The sequence below is a fragment of the Gossypium hirsutum genome, chromosome D03, assembly GCF_007990345.1.
Source record: "Gossypium hirsutum isolate 1008001.06 chromosome D03, Gossypium_hirsutum_v2.1, whole genome shotgun sequence".
Lineage (NCBI taxonomy): Eukaryota > Viridiplantae > Streptophyta > Magnoliopsida > Malvales > Malvaceae > Gossypium > Gossypium hirsutum.
In genome coordinates, this window is record NC_053439.1 from 47,149,922 (window position 1) to 47,169,574 (window position 19,653).

Here is a 19,653-nt window from a genome sequence, read left to right on the forward strand (position 1 = left end):
GAATTGATCATAGCCTCTCCTCAATCTATAAATAGGGGGATAATGCGTTTCAGCACACTTCAACCCACATTTTTCTCTATTAGCAATAATGTTCATCGCACACTGTCACCTAAATCCTATTTGTTAGAAATGAATTAAAAGAATTGAAAAAAATTCAGAAAAATTATCAACTTTTTTTTATAAATCAGAAAAAAATATAGAAGTATATTAAATTTCGAAAAATTTAAAAATTTTTATTTTTATTTTTTTGAAAATACATAAAAGATAAAAAAACATATAGAATTATATAAAAACATGTACAATGTTTTCTTTATGTATTTTTAAAAAATAAATATTTTTTAATTTCTCATAATTTGATATAATTTTATATTTTTTCTTCTGATTTTTAAATATTTTTTGAGGACTTTCTGAATTTTTACTATTTTTATTTTTCCATTATTTTAGATTTCTTAATTTATTTCAAGAAAAATAATATTCCGAGTTGCTTCACACCATCTTTTTTGACACCGTTAGCGGTTGGGGCAAACTGATAACAATTTGGAAACTTCAAGTACCAAACTGATAAAAAAATTCTTTTAATACTAAAGTGATAATTAAGTACAATTTTATGGGGCAAATAGTATATTAACCAATTTCTAAACCTCTAGACTCTAAGCTAAGTAATGTTATATTCTTACTTCAACTACTTAATTAAAAAAAAAAGTGAGATAGAGCACAAATTTTACCTACTTTCATGTTACTTTACCTTATCAATTTCCCAAACTCTCAAAAGTCTCAATTCTCAAATAGTAGAGGGTGGAGACTACTTCAGTCCTTTGCTAGGTGTTAAATTTGAGGTGGAGCTACCCATTGTTCCCTTCTTTTTCAAATTCAAAACCAAGCACCCGCTGCCCAACAGCATGTGGATGTTGACTTTAACACCATTTTTGTATTCAATCTACAAATCCCAAGGTTAATCTTCTTCTTTTTGTTTTGGGGGGCGGGGGGCCGGGGGGGGGGGTAGCTGAGACATTTCAAACCCATGTACTCCAAATCAATGAAATCAGCTTTGAAATCTTCTCCTCATGTAGTAAACCATCCATTGTACACCCAAATTCCCTTCCCTTCTTCCTTCTTTTTCATACATATTAGGTGTAGCATTTTTCACTGTTCCTTTGAATCCCTTCTTCATCCAAAATCTTGGCTTAGAGATTTCAAAGGGCCTTAAGATCATGTCCATCTTAAGCAAGAGTCCAAGCAGCAACATGGGTTCTTCTCCTTTCTTCCTTGAATTCAGGAAACAAGCTTCTTTCTTCCTCAAGGAGAAGATCAAAACAGCTCGTTTAGCTTTAACTGATGTCACCCCTGCTCAGCTGTATCTTCCTTTTTCTTTTTGCCTTATTATTTGCTCTTCGATTCATGATTATGTACTGAGTCCAAGTGAAAAGACTATTATTAATCGTTTATCTGCAGGTTGACTGAAGAAGCTACGAATGGGAATCCATGGGCACCAAACACCCAGACTCTTGGTTCCATCTCAAGGGCTGCTTTTGAATTAGATGATTATTGGAGGATCGTGGAGATTTTACATAACAAGTTTGTATTTAATTATATTTACTTCTGTGTAATTTTGATGGGATTTTACATGGTCTGACATGTGTTCGATGTTTTGCTTGTGTGAATCAGATTGGGCAAATTTGAAAGAAAGACATGGAGAACCTCTTACAATTCTCTGATAGTGCTTGAACATTTGTTGACTCATGGACCAGAGAGTACGGCAGAGGAGTTCCAGGCTGATAAAGATGCCGTCTTAAAGATGCAAAGCTTTCAATATGTAGACGAGAAAGGGTTTGTTTTAAACTTGGTCTAATTATGGTTTTAGTCCCTCTACTATAACGAATTTTTGTATTTATTTTCTCTGGATTAATTGAGCATAATATTAGTAGCTCCAAATCGATAGCAACCTTAAGTTTGTTGGCATCAAGTTCAGTGTTCGAACCGCATGTTTGGAAACCATTCCCTTTTCCAAACAGAAGAAGAATTTGTAAGCTTGTTTTGATACCAAAAAAGTGCTTGAATACACAATTGAATTTTTATGTGATCTTGACTCAGTGAGCATATCAATTTGGACCTACTAATAACATTATAAAAATATAGGACTAAATAATACAAAATTAAAGTAGAAAGGTTAAATCTAAAACTAGAATTAGACCTTTAAATTTCATCAATCATATTTCTTGGAGTTTTATGAATCTAAATATGTAATTTGATTTGCAGATTCAATTGGGGATTAGCTGTTAGAAAGAAATCAGAAAGAGTAATGAAGCTGCTTGAGAAAGGGCCTGTTTTGAAAGAAGAGAGGAACCGAGCTCGGAAGCTAACAAGAGGGATCCAAGGCTTTGGCAGTTTCTCCCAAAGGTCTTCTTCTTCTTCTTCTTCAACACAACAAGCCATTTTGCAAGAATCATCCAATGCAACGTATGGAAGGAGCAACTCCGATTTTAACGACCACGAAAACCAAGAAAATCAGCTCCCCCCTACGAATAAAGTCGATAAATCAGAGTTGAGCAAGAGTTTCAGTAAAGGACATAATTTGCCTGAGAAGCCTGAAGTTGAAACAGGTTTCAAAGAAAACATGGTTCCTTTAAAGGAAGAAGTTCATAACTGGACTGCAACTGCGGAGTGTAATCCACTTTTGGGGAGTGAAAACAATGAACCCAAGCCACCAATCACCATAGAAGGTGATCACCCTTTCAATGACAATGGGAATCAAGCTTCTTCACCGATGCTTCAGTGTTGAGAGGTACACTATGCAGATTCTGTTCTTATTATACACTCTTTGAGTGCTACCTTTTAAGCAGCTATATGATGTTTTGAGCATCTTATGCGCAAGTAAAAAACTTAATTACTTGTTCCTGAGATTATATATATATATATATATAAACTGAAATTTGTATGTTTATTAGTTCATCAAATCTACTTAACAAGAATGTCTGTGGTATGTAGAGATTAAATGGTGGCTTGTAGCATATGATATATATATATGTGATTTATATATCTAAATTAGCATCTTTTGCTTCAATAGTTTACAAAAGTTGAGATTTACAAAGCCATGAATAACCTAGAGCTTTCGTTTTTATAGTAAGATTATGATGTACTAATAACTTGTGATTCCAAATTGCTTATCCATCTGTGCTAACAAAGATTTTTAGAAGGGTTAGAATTTAGTATGCTGGTACTGTAATTTTTTTTTATTTCACAAGCAGTTTTAAAAAATAAAAAGTTATGTATTTTTATTTTTTAAATATTTTACTATATTTTTACATAACACTAGTCAATTCCTAAAAAATTCACTGGCAGTGTTGCAAAGATTGTTCATTATTTGAGATTTTTCTTTAAAAAAAAAAGAAGTCGATGACACCTTTTGTTGAATTTAATTATAAAAGTAGGCTGAGTTTTAGTTTAATTGATATTAGCATGTTTTTCTTTCAATTTAAAAATTAGGGGATTATGAATAAGAATAATATTGTATAAAAATATATAAAGGAAAAACAATATTATTAACATAGGAAAGAAATCAGGATTACTTTAAATCAACAATAATTAAAAGTACATTTATTGTAAATATCTCCTTAATCATACCACAAAGCGCTTACTAACATTCTTAAATAACAAAAAAAAAATTTTTAAAAATCAACCAAAAGGGAGATTTAAAAGAGCATGAATAAACTAAAGAAAATACAGAAGAGAAAATAGAAAAAAAAATGGCGTTGAATCAAAATCGTTCAAGAACTGCTAAAGGGCATAAAAAAGGAATTTGAAATCTACCATAATCTCTTGTAGTTCATTTTTTTCGACTATTATCATCAAGAAACTCTTAGAAATAGAAGGAAATGAAAGAGGAGAAAATTTTAAAAAACAGCAATGGTTTAAGAACTTAGGAGCCTGAAATCGTTTAGCCAAAAAAAGAAAAAGAAAAAACCAAGACATTAATTACTTTTAGGCCTTTTTGCATTCTGAAGCATTAGAAGCATTTCCTGTGCACAATAGATGGGCCAGATTCATCATACTCTGCCTTCGCAATCCACATCTGCATTACAAATTACAGTGACTAAATCTCTCTGCAACCATGCCCTAAATTGAATCATTTATAACAAAAACATGTCCTAAATTGCCTCCATGATAAAAATATAATGCACTTTTATGTTAACTGCAATTGCACTTAGTCCAGACCTGGCAGGTCGGCTCAATTGGTGTTCTAAAAATTTCAAGGTCATTTCAATCCAGGTCATTATAGGTTTAGATCATTTCGAATTCAAATTATTTTGGATTCAGATTATTTTCGGTTTGGATTTATTCAGGTTTGGATGTTAACTTTTTACAATCAAATTGAATTGGAATGGATTTTGATTCAGGTTGATTGTGTGTCGGGTTTTCAAGTTTGGGTTCAGGTTGTTAACTTTTCAGGGTAGTATTGGATGGGAACAGATTTGGGTTCAAGTTCATTGGATCAGATTTCGGGTTCTAAGTCAGAATTAGCGGGTCTAATTTATTCTGAAATTGATCTTTCAGTTTATCATTAACAACAACTACATGAAGTCAATAATACCTGCTGGAAAGTACTGAGAGATGCTAAGATGGAGCCTCCAATCCAGACACTGTATTTCCTTTCAGGTGGAGCTACCACCTTAATTTTCATGCTGCTTGGGGCCAAGGCTGTGATTTCCTTGCTCATTCTGTCAGCAATTCCCGGGAACATTGTGGTTCCACCACTGAGAACAATGTTTCCATACAAATCCTTCCTGATATCAACATCGCACTTCATTATAGAATTGTATGTCGTTTCATGAATGCCAGCGGCTTCCATTCCGATCATGGAAGGCTGGAAAAGGACTTCTGGGCAACGGAAACGCTCAGCACCAATTGTGATCACCTGGCCATCAGGCAACTCATAGCTCTTCTCAATGGAAGAACTAGTTTTGGAAGTTTCCAGCTCTTGCTCGAAATCAAGTGCAATATATGCCAGCTTCTCCTTCACGTCCCTCACAATTTCACGCTCAGCCGTAGTGGTGAATGAATAACCACGTTCAGTCAAGATTTTCATTAGGGCATCAGTAAGGTCACGGCCAGCCAGGTCAAGTCGGAGAATGGCGTGTGGGAGCGCATATCCTTCATAAATGGGGACAGTATGACTCACACCATCTCCAGAGTCCAGAACAATACCTACATAAAAGAATTGTAGAGATTGGTTATTAGATATTACGAGCACTAAACATAGATTATAAAGATGTGATTGTAGTTTCAAACAATCCACATTATGAAAATCACTAAATGGACACAAAATCAAAAGAAACAAGACATCAAGGATAAAAGGCAACCTAACTTGTAGTCATTTCACATTTTTCACAATTAATCCACAAGAAAATTCCTGCAGATGATCAAGTTTTATGCATGAGATCAAGAGTAGTCAATGGCTTACCAGTTGTTCGACCACTTGCATAGAGGGAGAGAACAGCCTGAATAGCAACATACATGGCAGGAGTATTGAAGGTTTCAAACATAATTTGGGTCATTTTCTCACGATTGGCTTTCGGGTTGAGAGGTGCTTCAGTGAGAAGAACCGGGTGTTCTTCAGGAGCCACACGAAGTTCATTGTAAAAGGTGTGATGCCAAATCTTTTCCATATCATCCCAGTTGTTAACAATACCATGTTCAATTGGATACTTGAGAGTGAGAATACCACGCTTGGACTGAGCCTCATCCCCAACATATGCATCTTTCTGACCCATGCCGACCATCACACCAGTGTGACGTGGACGACCCACAATACTAGGGAACACAGCCCTTGGAGCATCATCACCAGCAAATCCAGCCTAAAAAGAGTAAAATGCATCACTAGGAAAAGATCATATATAAAGTTAAAAGACCAATGTTACTTGGACTTGGGTTTGAGTATCAAATACGAGTATGTACCCGATACAAGTATGGTTATGCACATTTAAGTTTTCCATGTAATTGTAAGATTTTGGAGGTAATAACCTCATATCCATGTATGAGACAACAGGGCTGTGAGGAAAAATTAAAAAAATACAAGCAACATAGCTTAGAACATCAGACGGTGAATCCTAACTGCATACCTTAACCATTCCAGTTCCATTATCGCATACAAGTGGTTGAATATCCTCACCGTCAGCCATCTTGTATCACCAGCTGAAATGAGGGAACAGTTACAATTCAACAAGCATGATTTTTTTAAAATCATTTATATGCCATGTTATAACACCAAAGCATCCCCGTTCATCGGGAAATTGGAAAGATTCAAGCAAAACATAATGTGGGAGAATATTCCTAGCCCACAATAAAAAAAGTCCATCACAAACATTGTGTTCAAGAATACTATGATGAAACGGAAGAACAGAATTCATTCGTGTAAATCACACAATTTCATCTTCTTCATCTTCTTGATCGATAAATAAAAAGAAAAAGTTATTCCATGAAATTAATGGAAATAAAAACAATAAATCATCCTATATTCAATCACTAGAAGCCAAAGAATCATAACTTATCCAAAAATTCCGATCAAGAACAACAACAACAACAAAAAAAAAACTAATTAGTAGATGTTTAGAATTCCTACAAATTTATTAGTATATGACTAAACTTTTAAATTTTGATTTATTATCATTTTTTAGGATATTTTGTTGGTTGATTATTATCTTTTATTGCGTTTTGATTTATTTTAAACTCTTATTTTAAATTCTGTTAGATGTGTATTGCTCTATAAACACTCTAATTTCAATCAATAAAAGCATGCTTCATTTTGCCTTATTCTCACTTTCTTTAAATGCCAAATGAAAACTGGATCGAAAACCAACAACATGCGTAGTACATGATAAAACAGGAATATTGAAATATACATTTATTGCCTTCTTTCCTTTTTCCTATATTTTCTCACGAACCAAACAGAGAATCATCCTAGATCCAATCATTAGATGCTAGAAAATCATAAATTATCCAAAAAATTTAACTAAAGATCAGATAACACAAATTTTACAAAATTAACACAATGCCAAATGGCAACTAGACTGAGAACCAACAATATATCGCGTTACGTGATGAAACAGGAACCAAAGAGAGGAGAAACAGAAAATTTACCAGCGCAAAAGCAAAAGGAAAATGAGAGAAAGATGGATATGAAAGCTGCCCGCCTTCAAAAAACTGAAATGGCAAGTGCAAAAATGATAAACTTTTTGAAATTTAAAACGAATATGGTAAACTTGGCACTTGTTTTAAAACATTTTACCGGGTCCTTCGGTTGCATGCTCCTTTTATGGTTTATAAGGGAGCGCTTCCACAGTGCTCCAAACCGGTAAAACCGTCTCCAATCCATCCATTTTTTTTCTATTTTCTTTAACGAGTATTTTCAACTTTAAATTTTCAATTAATAATAAAATTTTGGTTAAACTACCCCGTTAGTAACCCTAAAACATAGCCTTTCCTATTTTGGTTACTTAAATTTTTTTTATTAATTTAGTTACTACCGTCAATATTTTTTTCACGATATTTTGTTGAAAAATTTTAAAATTATTCATTTAGTCCCTTTAAAAATTACAAAATTTTAAGTTAATCCCTTAAATCCCCCACTATCTCCTCCATTTCCTCCTCCGATCTCAACACTGAGTGGTTGTGAGTTTTCTGACTATTACTTTTCGAACTCTATCATGGCACGACCACCGCTGTCAATCAACCAATGATTCAATGTACTCACTGACGATGGTGGTTGTGTTGTGACAGAGCTCGAAAAGTAATGGTGGAAAAACTCACATCCAGTCAATGTCAAGATCGGAGGAGGAAACGGAGGAGATAGTGGGGGATTTAAGAGATTAACATAAAATTTTTAAAGGGACTAAAAGAATAATTTTTGACTTTATAATTTTTTCTATAGAATGTCGTGAAAAATGTTGATGTGATAGGTTCAGTCAGCAACCCATTAATGAGATAAAAATTGAGTGACAATTTTGAACAAATTTTCTAATAGCAGTGACTAATTTGACAAAAGAAAAATTAAAGTAATCAGAATAAGAATGACCTTGTTTTAGAGTGACTAACTGTATAGCTTATCCTAAAATTTTATAAACATTTAATATATTAAATTTAAATGCCACCAATATATATATTAAATTTAAATTTAAACTACTAATAAATGTTGAGTGCAATAGTAAGATTCATTCACTTTCAAGGGGAGAATAGGGTTCGAGTCTTATAACATTGTTCGGTCAGGCAACCTTGAACCCTATACATGGACCATAAAAACGGACATAAAAAGTAAAAAAAAAATTAAACTTAAATAAAACTCATTAACAACTATAAAAAATGATGCAAGAAAAAAAAAGATCATAAAAAATTTTTACTCTATAGAATGAATATAGATTTTTTTGATAATTTCTTAAATTATTTATTCAAATAAAAGTATAAATATATAATTCAAATTTTAAGGTTTTATAATTTTATAAGCATCTGTCCCAATTTACATTTGAAAGAGGAAAATTGGGTTTGTCATTCCATGTAAATTAATTAGGTGACTAAAAAATTTTATAAACTCACACATAACCCTAATTGTACTCCTTAATTAATCTCTTTAGTTTTAAAATCTTTCACAATTTCATTTTTGATACATTTATTAAGTTATTTATAAATTTTCCAAACCTCAAATTAATAAATTATTGTAATTGTAATTGTGTATATAATACTTTAAATTACATAAATTAATCGTATATTTTTAATTTATAAATATGGTCTTTTTATTTAATGTTTAAAATAATATAGTTTTTACGCTTCGCGTTGGATTAATTAATTGTTTTATTAAATTATAGAGTAAAATTTTAAAGGATATATTTCAAGTCTTTATATACTATGTACATTTGAAATTTAGTCCTCTACTTTTAAATTTAGGTGCAGTAATTATCTCACTTTTAAAATTCTTCTACTAAATTTATTGGTATGACATTTTAAAATAAAATAAAAATCACTTGATAGTCATGTAACAATAAAAATAATGTTATATCAAATTATAAATGTGTAAATAAAAAAATTAAAGTATATAAATTAAATATTAAATTTAGTATTATAAAGAGTCAAATTTGAAATTTGACCATTATCTTATAACATAAAAAAACAAAAGACAAACCCAAAAAAAAATGTCAAATGGACTAATTAATAATATTAAAAACTCTAAGTTATGTTAAAAAATTAAAATATATAGATTAAATCTCAAATTTAAACATATTAAAAGAACCAAAACTGAAAATTAATTTTTTTAAGAAATAAAAGAAAAAAGAAGATGTGGGTGTATGGCACGTGTCAGAAGGAAAGTCCTTCCTTTAATATATAGGTATATAAATTACTGAAAATTAAATTTTATTATTATTAAGGCAAAGCCCAATGCAGTAGGGTGGACATTGGCTGCCTTTGCCCGATAAATTAAAGGAAATTAAGGACCAAATCCGTTTTTAAACTACATCCCAAAATAACTGAAGCCACGTGGAATTATTAAATAAATTAATTTAATTTTATACTAATAAAAAGTATAAAAAAATAAATTTTAACATATTTAACATTTATTATATTCGTTTTCATTTCAACTTCAAACAAAAAAAAAATTAATTGCAAAATTAAAAAACTTCGATGGATCATACCAACAAAAGGTGAATTGGTAATTAAAAATATTCGATAAGATGTGAAAAGATAAAAAAAGATTAACACGATTGTCGAAACATTTTTTTGAAATCGACTTTTTATTTAAAAAAACGAAAATGGGAGTCGCCACCAATCTTTTTTATGAGGTGTGATCGGATTACCTTGTAATTTGATCATTTTAATAAATGGCTTGATTTACTAAAACAACGATTTTGGTCTACAAAATTCAGGAAATGAGTTCGAGAGTCGGTTACGTACAAGGAAGGGTTAGCACCCTCATAACGCCCAAAACTGTCACCTAATTGATTAATTAATGTCTTAATGTCGAAAACTGAAAATTTGAAGGAAGTTTAAAACACGATTCCTTTTTGCATAATAATGTTTTTAATCAAAGCATATGTAAAAAAAACTTTTATCTCGAGGTAAAAAAATGTTATATCCCGTAAGTTAGGATACGACCTCTCGAATCCTTGAAAATAAGCTTGCCTTTTATTTTATTTTTCATTGAATCTCATGTATTTTAATTTAAAAATGATGTTTGGTCATCTAGGTTCAACGAGAAAGCCGAACCCTGTAGACGGAACATTGCCTCCCTTTTTAGTTTCCTTTTCTAAACAAGAACAAATGTAATATTTAAAACAATATGTATTTATATTTGGGCATGATACACCAATGGATGGATATATCTAAACTTAACGTGTAGTGATGACGAGATAAAATAAAATGACTATATGGATAGAATATTGGAATGATAAAATATAAATAAATAAGGGTATACTTTAATAATAATAACATAAACTAAATAAATAAAGTAACTTAAAATAAAATAAATGAAAAATACACGATAGACAAGACACGACTTAAAAGTACTAAAAATAATAAAAGGAAAAATAATATAAAATAATAATGAGATAATAATGACAATATAATAATATGTATAAATAAGAACAATATGAATTTAAAAAAATGAAAAAAAAGTAATAATAATAAATAGGTAACTAAACAAATAATAATAAATCCATGAAAAAGGCTGACATTGAATAAATAAAAGATTTAATTGAAATTTAAATGAAAGTCGGGGTATAAATTGTAAATAATAAAAATAGGCTAATAAGGACTAAAAAGTAATGCGCTAAAAAGAACAAGGATTGAAAAGAAAAATATCCCTTGCCTTTGTGCGCTCCTTTTCTCAAGGGGACCAAAATAAAACAAAAATAAAATTGTATGGTAAAATTTTAAATATATAAAATATAGATAGGATTAGATTGAGACATGAATAAAAGGCGGAAGGATTAAAAATGCAAATAAACCATTTAAAAAAACACGCAAATCTACCAGGTGGATCGGGTCGGTCCCCCAAAACGAAGCCATTTTGGGCGTTTGGGGGCCTGAGTGAAACAGTGCCGTTTGCTATGGCTATATAAGTTAATTTTTTTAAAAATGAAACCCTTCCCCTTTTTTCTCTAAAAACATCTCAAGCCGGTCATCGGGCGCTATCGAGGCTCTGCCACGGCCAACGACCACTGGCGATGGCGATCGCCATCCACGGTGGCTGAAGTTCACCAAATGACCCCCGTTTTAAGCTCTCCGGCTTCTAGAATCCGGATCTGGGGCGAATCTCCTAAAAACTCAACCAAAAAAGAGCAAAACCCGAAAGAATCCCTTCAGTTTCTCTGCCGTTTTACCGAAGAGAGCCGTCCATCATCGAGGACAGTGTCCTTCTCCACTCGCGGCAGTGGGATTCGAAACGACATCGGTAAGTTTGTATTTTTATTTTATATTTTATGCCTTAAAAATAAATAACAGGTAAAAATAAAGCAAATTGCCTTTTGAATTTTTTGTTTTCCGTTTTTTTCGATTGATTCCTTGTAAAAATTACAAGCTATTTTCGTGGCTTTTATAGCCACGATTACACTGTAAATCTCTATTCTGCTACTGTTTTCTACTATTTCTCTGCTATTTCTGCCTTTTCTGTTCTATCTTATTTCTTTGTTCTTTTTTGCAGGCCTTGGCAAGGTCAACGGAGTCATGTCTGGCCATTCTGGTGTAAGGGAGGCAGACCTCAAGCAGTGGGCACGCTGATGTGGCACGTGGAGCAGTAGCGCAGTTAGATGTTAGGGTTTAGGTTTTTTTTCTGAAAATGTTTATGTGTTTTGGGCTAGAATTGATTTGGTTTTGGGCCATATTGGGCCATTGGAAATTTGTACTATAATATTTTGTAATGGACTGTAGACTTTAGTGTTTTATTTAATATTATTTTATTTTAGTTACTGTTTTAGGGTTCGGGTAAATTTGGGCATTTACAGCTGTCCCTCTTTGCTCATTGTCGTGTAACGGGAATGAAGCAAGGGCTTTAAAAAGGGACAAATTTTCCTGGTCTTGCAGAATCTCGATCTCTTTGGTGCTTCTCTTTTTCAAGTAGCTGCATTCTAACCCACTGCAACTTCAGGTATAAGATTTGTTGCTTCAATCTTCAATCTACTCCACTGTAACTTCAGGGAGATGAGATTTGTGACTTTAATATACTCCACTGCAACTTCAGGGAGATAAGATTTGTAGCTTTAATTTGCTCTACTGCAACTTCAGAGAGATGATACTCGTATCTTCAATCTATTCCATTGTAACTTCAGGGAGATGAGATTTGTAACTTCAATATACTCCACTACAACTTCAGGGAGATAAGATTTGTGACTTTAATCTACTCCATTGCAACTTTAGGGAGATAAGATTTGTAACTTGTAGCTTCAATCTGTTCCACTGCACTTCAGGGAAATAAGAATCGCTATCTTCAATCTGCTCCATTGCATCTTTAGGGAGATAAGATTTGTGACTTTAATCTACTCCATTGTAACTTTAGGGAGATAAGATTTGTAACTTGTAGCATCAATCTGTTCCACTGCACTTTAGGGAAATAAGATTCGCTATCTTCAATTTGCTCCATTGCATCTACAGAGAGATAAGATTTGTAACTTGTAGCTTTAATCTGTTCCACTGTAAATTCAGGGAAATAAGATTCGCTATAATCAATCTGCTTTACTACAACTTTAGGGAGATAAGATTTGTAACTTGTAGCTTCAATCTGTTTCACTGCACTTCAGAGAAATAAGATTCGCTATCTTCAATCAGCTCCACTACATCTTCAGGGAGATAAGATTTATAACTTTTAGCTTTAATCTATTCCATTGCAACTTCAGGGAAATAATATTCGTTATATTTAATTTGTTTCACTGCAACTTTAGGGAGATAAGACTTATAGCTTTAATTTGTTCTACTACAATTTCAGAGAGATAAGATTTGCTATCTTCAATCTACTCCGCTGTAACTTCAGGGAGATAGAATTTGTGACTTTAATCTTTTCCACTGCCACTTCAGGAAGATAAGATTCGTCACGGTGACCTCAATTTGTCCTACTACAATTTCAGGGGTATAGGATTTACAATTTCTCTGATTTGTTACACCATTCTCTCGAGAGCATGACCTGTAAAATCTATTTTATGGGCCTATTTATACCAAGTGATTAGGATGTCATGATTAGAATGAATCAAATGCTTCTAACTAGATGTGTATCCATGATATTTGCATGAATATAGAATCTCATTTTTCGAGAATGATCCTTTTTTAATGCTTAGGTTGACATTGTTCGTTGTTCATTAAGGTTCTATCACTGACGCATTATCCTACCTTCTTGTTCAGATCTGGTATCTTTGACAAGAAACCCGAAGAAGTAATCACAATTTAGACTATTCTTTCCCAAGTGTTTCCAACTCTTAAATTTGGTTAGTTCTGACTAGTGGTCATGTTTGAGGTCCTCGTACTATTTAGAAAACCTTTTAGAGTAATATGCAGAACTCATTTTACTTGAATATTTTTAGTCCATTAATCATTATTTCAATGAAAAAAATGCTTGAAAAAAATCGTAGCCATGGACAAGATTGAAATTTATTGAGAGCAAAGCTCGAAATGAATAGACTAATCAAAATAGCAAATTTTACTAAAATACAAAATGAATAAGATGAATATAGGTGCCCTAGATATCGTAGCATGAGCTTCTCTGCACTAACTTCTCGATGACCATTTTGAGCTTGCTATGTGTTTAGGAGATCTAGAATACTTTGTTGATACCCCAAGATGTAGCATCCCTCCTCTTTGTTAATTTGGAGAGGACAAGACTACCATATGCCCCATCTTTGATAAAAAAATTGAATTGCCCTTTCCTTGGTTTTCAACTCATAACCCTTTTGATCTTAAAGTGCCCTTTAACGAGTTTTCGCCTTGGCCTTTCCTTTTTTTAAGTAAAGTATTTCTTGACTGAATCTGAATTCACAGGATTAGGCAGGTTTTTGCCAACCATTTTGGTCAAAATCAACGCTCTTCCAGAAAATGCCTTCTTTACCACATAAGGTTATTCGCAGTTTGACATCTACTTTTCTCTGAAGCTTTTTTGTATGGGAATGATCTTTTTTAATACTAGGTCCCCCTCATTAAATTCTCTGGGACGAACCTTTTTGTTATAAGCCTGCATAATTCATTTTTGGTACATCTAACCATGACGGATAGCTTTCAACCTCTTCTCTTCAATCAAGTTTAGCTGATCATATCGGGATTAAATCCATTCAGCTTCATCTAACTTCGACTCTGAAAAAACTCGAAGAGAAGGAATCTCGACTTCAATGGTTAAAACCACCTTCATTCCATAAACCAATGAGAGTGGAGGTCTTGACAGAAGTTCGATAAGCATAGAGGGCAAATGGTAACTTCTCATGCCAATCTTTATAAGTCTCAGTCATTTTCCCCACGATCTTCTTATTGTTCTTATTAGCTGCCTCGACTGCACTGTTCAGTTTTGGATGATATGGTGACGAGTTGTGGTGTTTGATTTTAAACTGATTGTAGACTTCTCATATCGTGCAGTTGTTCAAATTTAATGCATTGTCAGATATGATCCTTTTTGGCATTCCATACCGACATATAATCTTTTTTTTCAAGAATTTACTGACTTCCTACTTTGTGATATTGGCATATGAAATGGCTTCTACCCACTTGGTGAAGTAATCGATGACCACAAAGATGGATCGATTCCCGTTAGAAGCTTTTGGTGAGATCGGCCTAATAACATTCATGCCCCACATAGAGAAAGGCCATGGAAAAGTCATAACATGAAGAGGTGAAAGAGGTACATGAATGTTATCTCCATAAATTTGGCACTTATGACATTTCTTGGCATAACTGATGCAATCCCCTTCCATGGTGGACCAATAATACCCGAATCTAATGATTTTTCTGGCTATTGTAAAACCATTAGCATGTGTTCTGCAAACACTCTTATGGAGTTCTTCCAAGATTTTCTAGGCATCAATAGCATCCACACATCTTAGTAGCACTTGATCATTTATTCTTTTATATAAGATCTCCCCATCTAAGACATAGTCACTGGCTAGTCTTTTCAACATCCTTTTATTATTCTCAGTTGCTTGTTCAGGGTATTTACGATTCTTCACATATCACAGTATATTGTGGTACCAAGGGTGATCATCCTTTTATTCTTCTTCGATGTTGTAATAATGAGACGAAGCCTCATAAATACTCATCTAGATAGGTTTTACATCATTTTGTTTGTTTACCTTAACCATGAAAGCTAAGGTAGCCAGGGCATCAGCCATTTGATTTTCATCTTGCGGGAGGTAGCAGAAGGTGATGTCATCAAACTCTTTAATTAATTCAAGGACCATTTTTCAATAATTAGTCAACTTGGGGTCTCTTGTCTCCCATTCATCTTTGAGTTGATAGATCACTAATGCAGAATCCCCATATACCTCAAGTACTTTGATCTTGTGTTCTATGGCTGCACGGATACCCATGATACATGCTTCGTATTCTGCCATATTATTTGCGCAATTAAAATCCAATTTACTAGTAAAAGGATAATGATCTCCGTTTAGGGACACTAGGACTGCCCCAATTCCATTACTCATAGCGTTCGACGCTCCGTCAAAATTTAGTTTCCAAGAATGTCCTTATTGAGCATTTTCTTCAGTGGTTGCAACATACATCAAATTTTCATTCGGGAAATCAAAGTTTAAAGGCTCGTAATCTTCTAGAGCTCTACTAGCTAGAAAATCTGCTATTGCGCTCCCTTTTACTGTCTTCTGGTTCACATAGACTATATCAAATTTAGAAAGCAGAATTTGCTATCGGGCCATTCTTCCATTCAAAGCAATCGACTCCATCATGTACTTTAGGAGGTCCATTTTTGAGATTAGCCAAGTTGTATGGTGCAACACGTACTGTCCCAGTCTCCAGGTTGTTCAGATTAAGGCACAACACAAATTTTCAATTGGTTAATATCTTGTCTCACATTCAATAAACTTCTTACTGAGGTAATATATCACTTTTTCTTTTCTCCCTGACTTATCATGTTGGCCAAGTACGCGTCCTATGGAATTTTCAAATACTACCAAGTACAGTATCAGTGGCTTATCTGGACTAGGTGGTATCAGCACTGGGGCATTAGACAAGTAATATTTATCCTTGTCAAAATCTTTTTGGCACTCCTCATCCCATACACCCGGATTATGTTTCTTAAGGAGACGGAATATAGGTTCACATTTCTCAGTTAGTTGTAAAATGAATCGGGTGATGTAATTTAGTCTTCCTAAGAAACCTCGAACTTCTTTTTGAGTGTGCAGCGGAGGCAACTCTTGTATAGCCTTGATTTTGTCTGGGTCGATCTCAATCCACTTTTCACTAACTATGAATCCTAGTAATTTTCTGGACCTAGCCCCGAAGGTACATTTTGCTAGATTGAGCTTTAGCTGAAATTTTCTCAACCTTAAGAACAATTTATTCAAAACTTGTACTTGTTCCTTTTCTGTTCAAGATTTGACAATCATATCGTCGACATAAACCTCAATTTCTTTGTGCATCATATCATGAAATAGGGTTACCATAGCTCTATGATATGTCGCTCCTGCATTTTCAGTCCAAATGGCATCACTTTATAGCAAAATGTTCCCCACATGGTTACAAATGTGGTCTTCTTCATGTCTTCAGGATGCATCCTTATCTGGCTGTATCGAGAGAAGCTATCCATGAAGGAAAACAGTAAGTAACTTGTTGTGTTGTCCACTAAGGTGTCAATGTAAGACAATGGGAAATTATCTTTTGGGCTGGCCTTGTTTAAATCCCTGTAGTCTACACACATTCATACTTTCCCATCTTTCTTAGGGACAAGGACTATATTGGCTACCCACTCCAAGTATTTTGACCATTTGTAGGAAACCAACGTTAAATTGTTTCTTGATCTCTTTTTTTATTTTCAACAACACGTCGGGCCTCATCTTTTGAAATTTCTGCTAGACCAACTTGCATATTTCCTTTATAGGAAGCTGGCGTACCACGACATTAGTACTTAGACCAATCATGTCTTGATAAGACAATGCGAGGACATCTTTGAATTCTTGGAGTAACTTCACGAGGTCTAGCCTTATTTCTGCAGTGATGCAAGTTCCAATTTTCACCTCTTTATTTTCTTGTTCATCCTCTAAGCTCACAATTTCCACTGACTCTTTGTGAGGTAGCATATGTTTTTTTATCTTCTTTTACCATCCTTATCAAATCAAGAGACAAGTTACAATCCCGATCATCTTCAAAGTCTTAAGGTTCTTCTAGACACATATCCTGCTCAAAAAGAGACTCCGAGTTAATAGCAACGTTGCTCATGTTATTAATATCCGGAGACCTATTATAGGAATAAAAGGAGACCCAATGAACAAATAAATTTAAGAATGATTAGTTCTGTGGTATGAGTATGAATAAAGGAGATAGTGAAGAGTTTGCCAAATGAGACATAAAAATGTATTGTTTTCATTGAAATAAAGATAACGGACATGCGCATTTTCACAAAAGGATCCCTATTATTCCCAGGCTTAGAGCAACAGGTATGTTCTGAACATTACTTTGAAACAGTCCTAAATACTACAGAGATTTCCTCTATAGTCTAGTTGTTCAGAACACTTTCGGGGATATAGGGACGAATTTTTGATAGGTTCCTTTCCTCAGCTCCCTCTTCGAAGCCATAAATATCTTCCCCTTCTTAATCTTTAATGTCTTCAAAGAATTCTAATTCTTCGTTGTCCATCAGGCTCTGTATTAGAGTTTTGAACTCAACGCACTTTTGGATTTCATGAAATTTATTGCATGCAATGAAATGAAATGTTAATGAATGGAAAAGATGCATGCAAAAAGGCATTGATTCTAATTCAATTCCATTAGAACAACTTTACTAGAAATTGAGTTTCTTTACATAAAACGATTACTTTTACTTTATCAAGAAACCCCTTTTCCATGACAAACTCTCTATTTAGCAACTGAACGTGAATCAACACCCTTTTCTGTGATGAAAATGCAATGCAATCACAACAAAAATAAAATGACATAAGTCAATAAATTTCATATGAGGCTAGAATTCAAAGCAAGCAAGAAATAATAAATAGAGCACCTACTTGGATGACCACTAGGGTTTGGTATGGTTCTACCTAGGCTAGGCTTTTAAGGCTCATTATATGCAGTTCGATTATAAAGTAAGACTACAAAAATGAAGGATGAAATGCAACGAATGGATCATAAATTTAAACCAAATTATCAATTTTTCGACAAAATGACCAAAAGTAGTCAACCCGTGGCTTGACTTTCTTATTTTTTTCCCCAGTGGAGTTGCTAAGCTGTCGAAACCTTTTTTTGAAATTAACTTTTTATATAAAAAATGAAAATGGGAGTCACCACTAATCTTTTTTATGAGGTGTGATCGAATCACCTCGTAATTTGATTATTTTAATAAATGGCTTGATTTACTAAAACAATGATTTTGGTCTACAAAATTCAGAAAATGAGTTCGGGAGTCGGTTACGTAAAAGGAAGGGTTAGCACCCTCATAGCTCCCAAAATTGACACCTAATTGATTAATTAATGTCTTAATGTCGAAAATTGAAAATTTGAAAGAAGTTTAAAACACGATTCCTTTTTGCATAATGATATTTTTAATCAAAGTGTATGTAAAAGGAACTTTTATCTCGAGGTAACGAAATGTTATATCCTGTAAGTTAGGATACAACCTCTCGAATCCTTGAAAATATGCTTGCCTTTTATTTTATTTTTTATTGAATCTCATGTATTTTAATTTAAAAATGATGTTCGGTCATCTAGGCTCAACGAGAAAGTCGAGCCCCGTAAGTTAGGGCACGGCTTCTCAAATCTCCAACTACAGAACATTGTCCCCTTTTTAATTTCCTTTTCTAAACAAGAACAAATGTAATAATTAAAACAATATGTATTTATATTTGGGCATGATACACCAATGGATGAATATATCTAAACTTAACGTATAGTGATCACGAGATAAAATAAAATGACTATATGGATAGAATATTGGAATGATAAAATATAAATAAATAAGGGTATACACTACACCAAAACAGGTCTTTAGCGGCCTTTTCTTAGGCATTTAGCGGCGCTTTTTATTGCCACTAAAGCTGTTTGCGGTGCTTCCACAAGCGCCGCAAAAAAGGCCGCTAACGAAAACGCCGCTAACATTTGCAGCGTTTACAAACAAAAACGCTGCTAAAGATCATGTTCTTTAGCGGCGTTTTTTTCTAAGCGCCGCTAAAGAACATGATCTTTAGCGGCGTTTTTTTCTAAGCGACGCTAAAGAACATGATTTTTAGCGGCGTTTTTTTTTAAGCGCCACTGAAGGACATGATCTTTAGAGGCGTTTTTTTCTAAGCGCTGCTAAAGGACATGATCTTTAGTGGCATTTGTGAATATGTGCCGCTAAAGAACATGTTCTTTAATGGCGCTTTGTAGAAAACGCCGTTAGAGATCATAATTTTTTGCGGCGCTTTTTTTACAAACGCCGCTAAAGAACATATTCTTTAGCGGCATTTTTGTACAAAAACGGCACTATTTTTGGGATTTTTTATATTA

At 33.5% G+C, this 19,653-nt stretch overlaps 2 protein-coding genes across 2 annotated transcripts; one reads left to right on the plus strand and one right to left on the minus strand.

The window, feature by feature from the left end:
• Positions 1-704: 704 nt before the first annotated feature.
• Positions 705-3,036, plus strand: LOC107950169 (epsin-3). The gene is made up of 4 exons (XM_016884957.2): positions 705-1,354; positions 1,453-1,575; positions 1,666-1,827; positions 2,257-3,036. Exons 1-4 carry the CDS (start codon positions 1,212-1,214, stop codon positions 2,777-2,779), a joined length of 951 nt encoding a protein of 316 aa, XP_016740446.1. The 5' UTR covers positions 705-1,211; the 3' UTR covers positions 2,780-3,036.
• A 503-nt stretch (positions 3,037-3,539) lies between these two features.
• On the minus strand, positions 3,540-7,290 carry LOC107950168 (actin-like). Its single transcript, XM_016884956.2, has 5 exons — positions 7,135-7,290; positions 6,117-6,189; positions 5,459-5,852; positions 4,589-5,202; positions 3,540-4,069 (listed from the first exon to the last, which is right to left on the minus strand). Exons 2-5 carry the CDS (start codon positions 6,174-6,176, stop codon positions 4,004-4,006), a joined length of 1,134 nt encoding a protein of 377 aa, XP_016740445.1. The 5' UTR covers positions 6,177-6,189; positions 7,135-7,290; the 3' UTR covers positions 3,540-4,003.
• Positions 7,291-19,653: the final 12,363 nt, after the last annotated feature.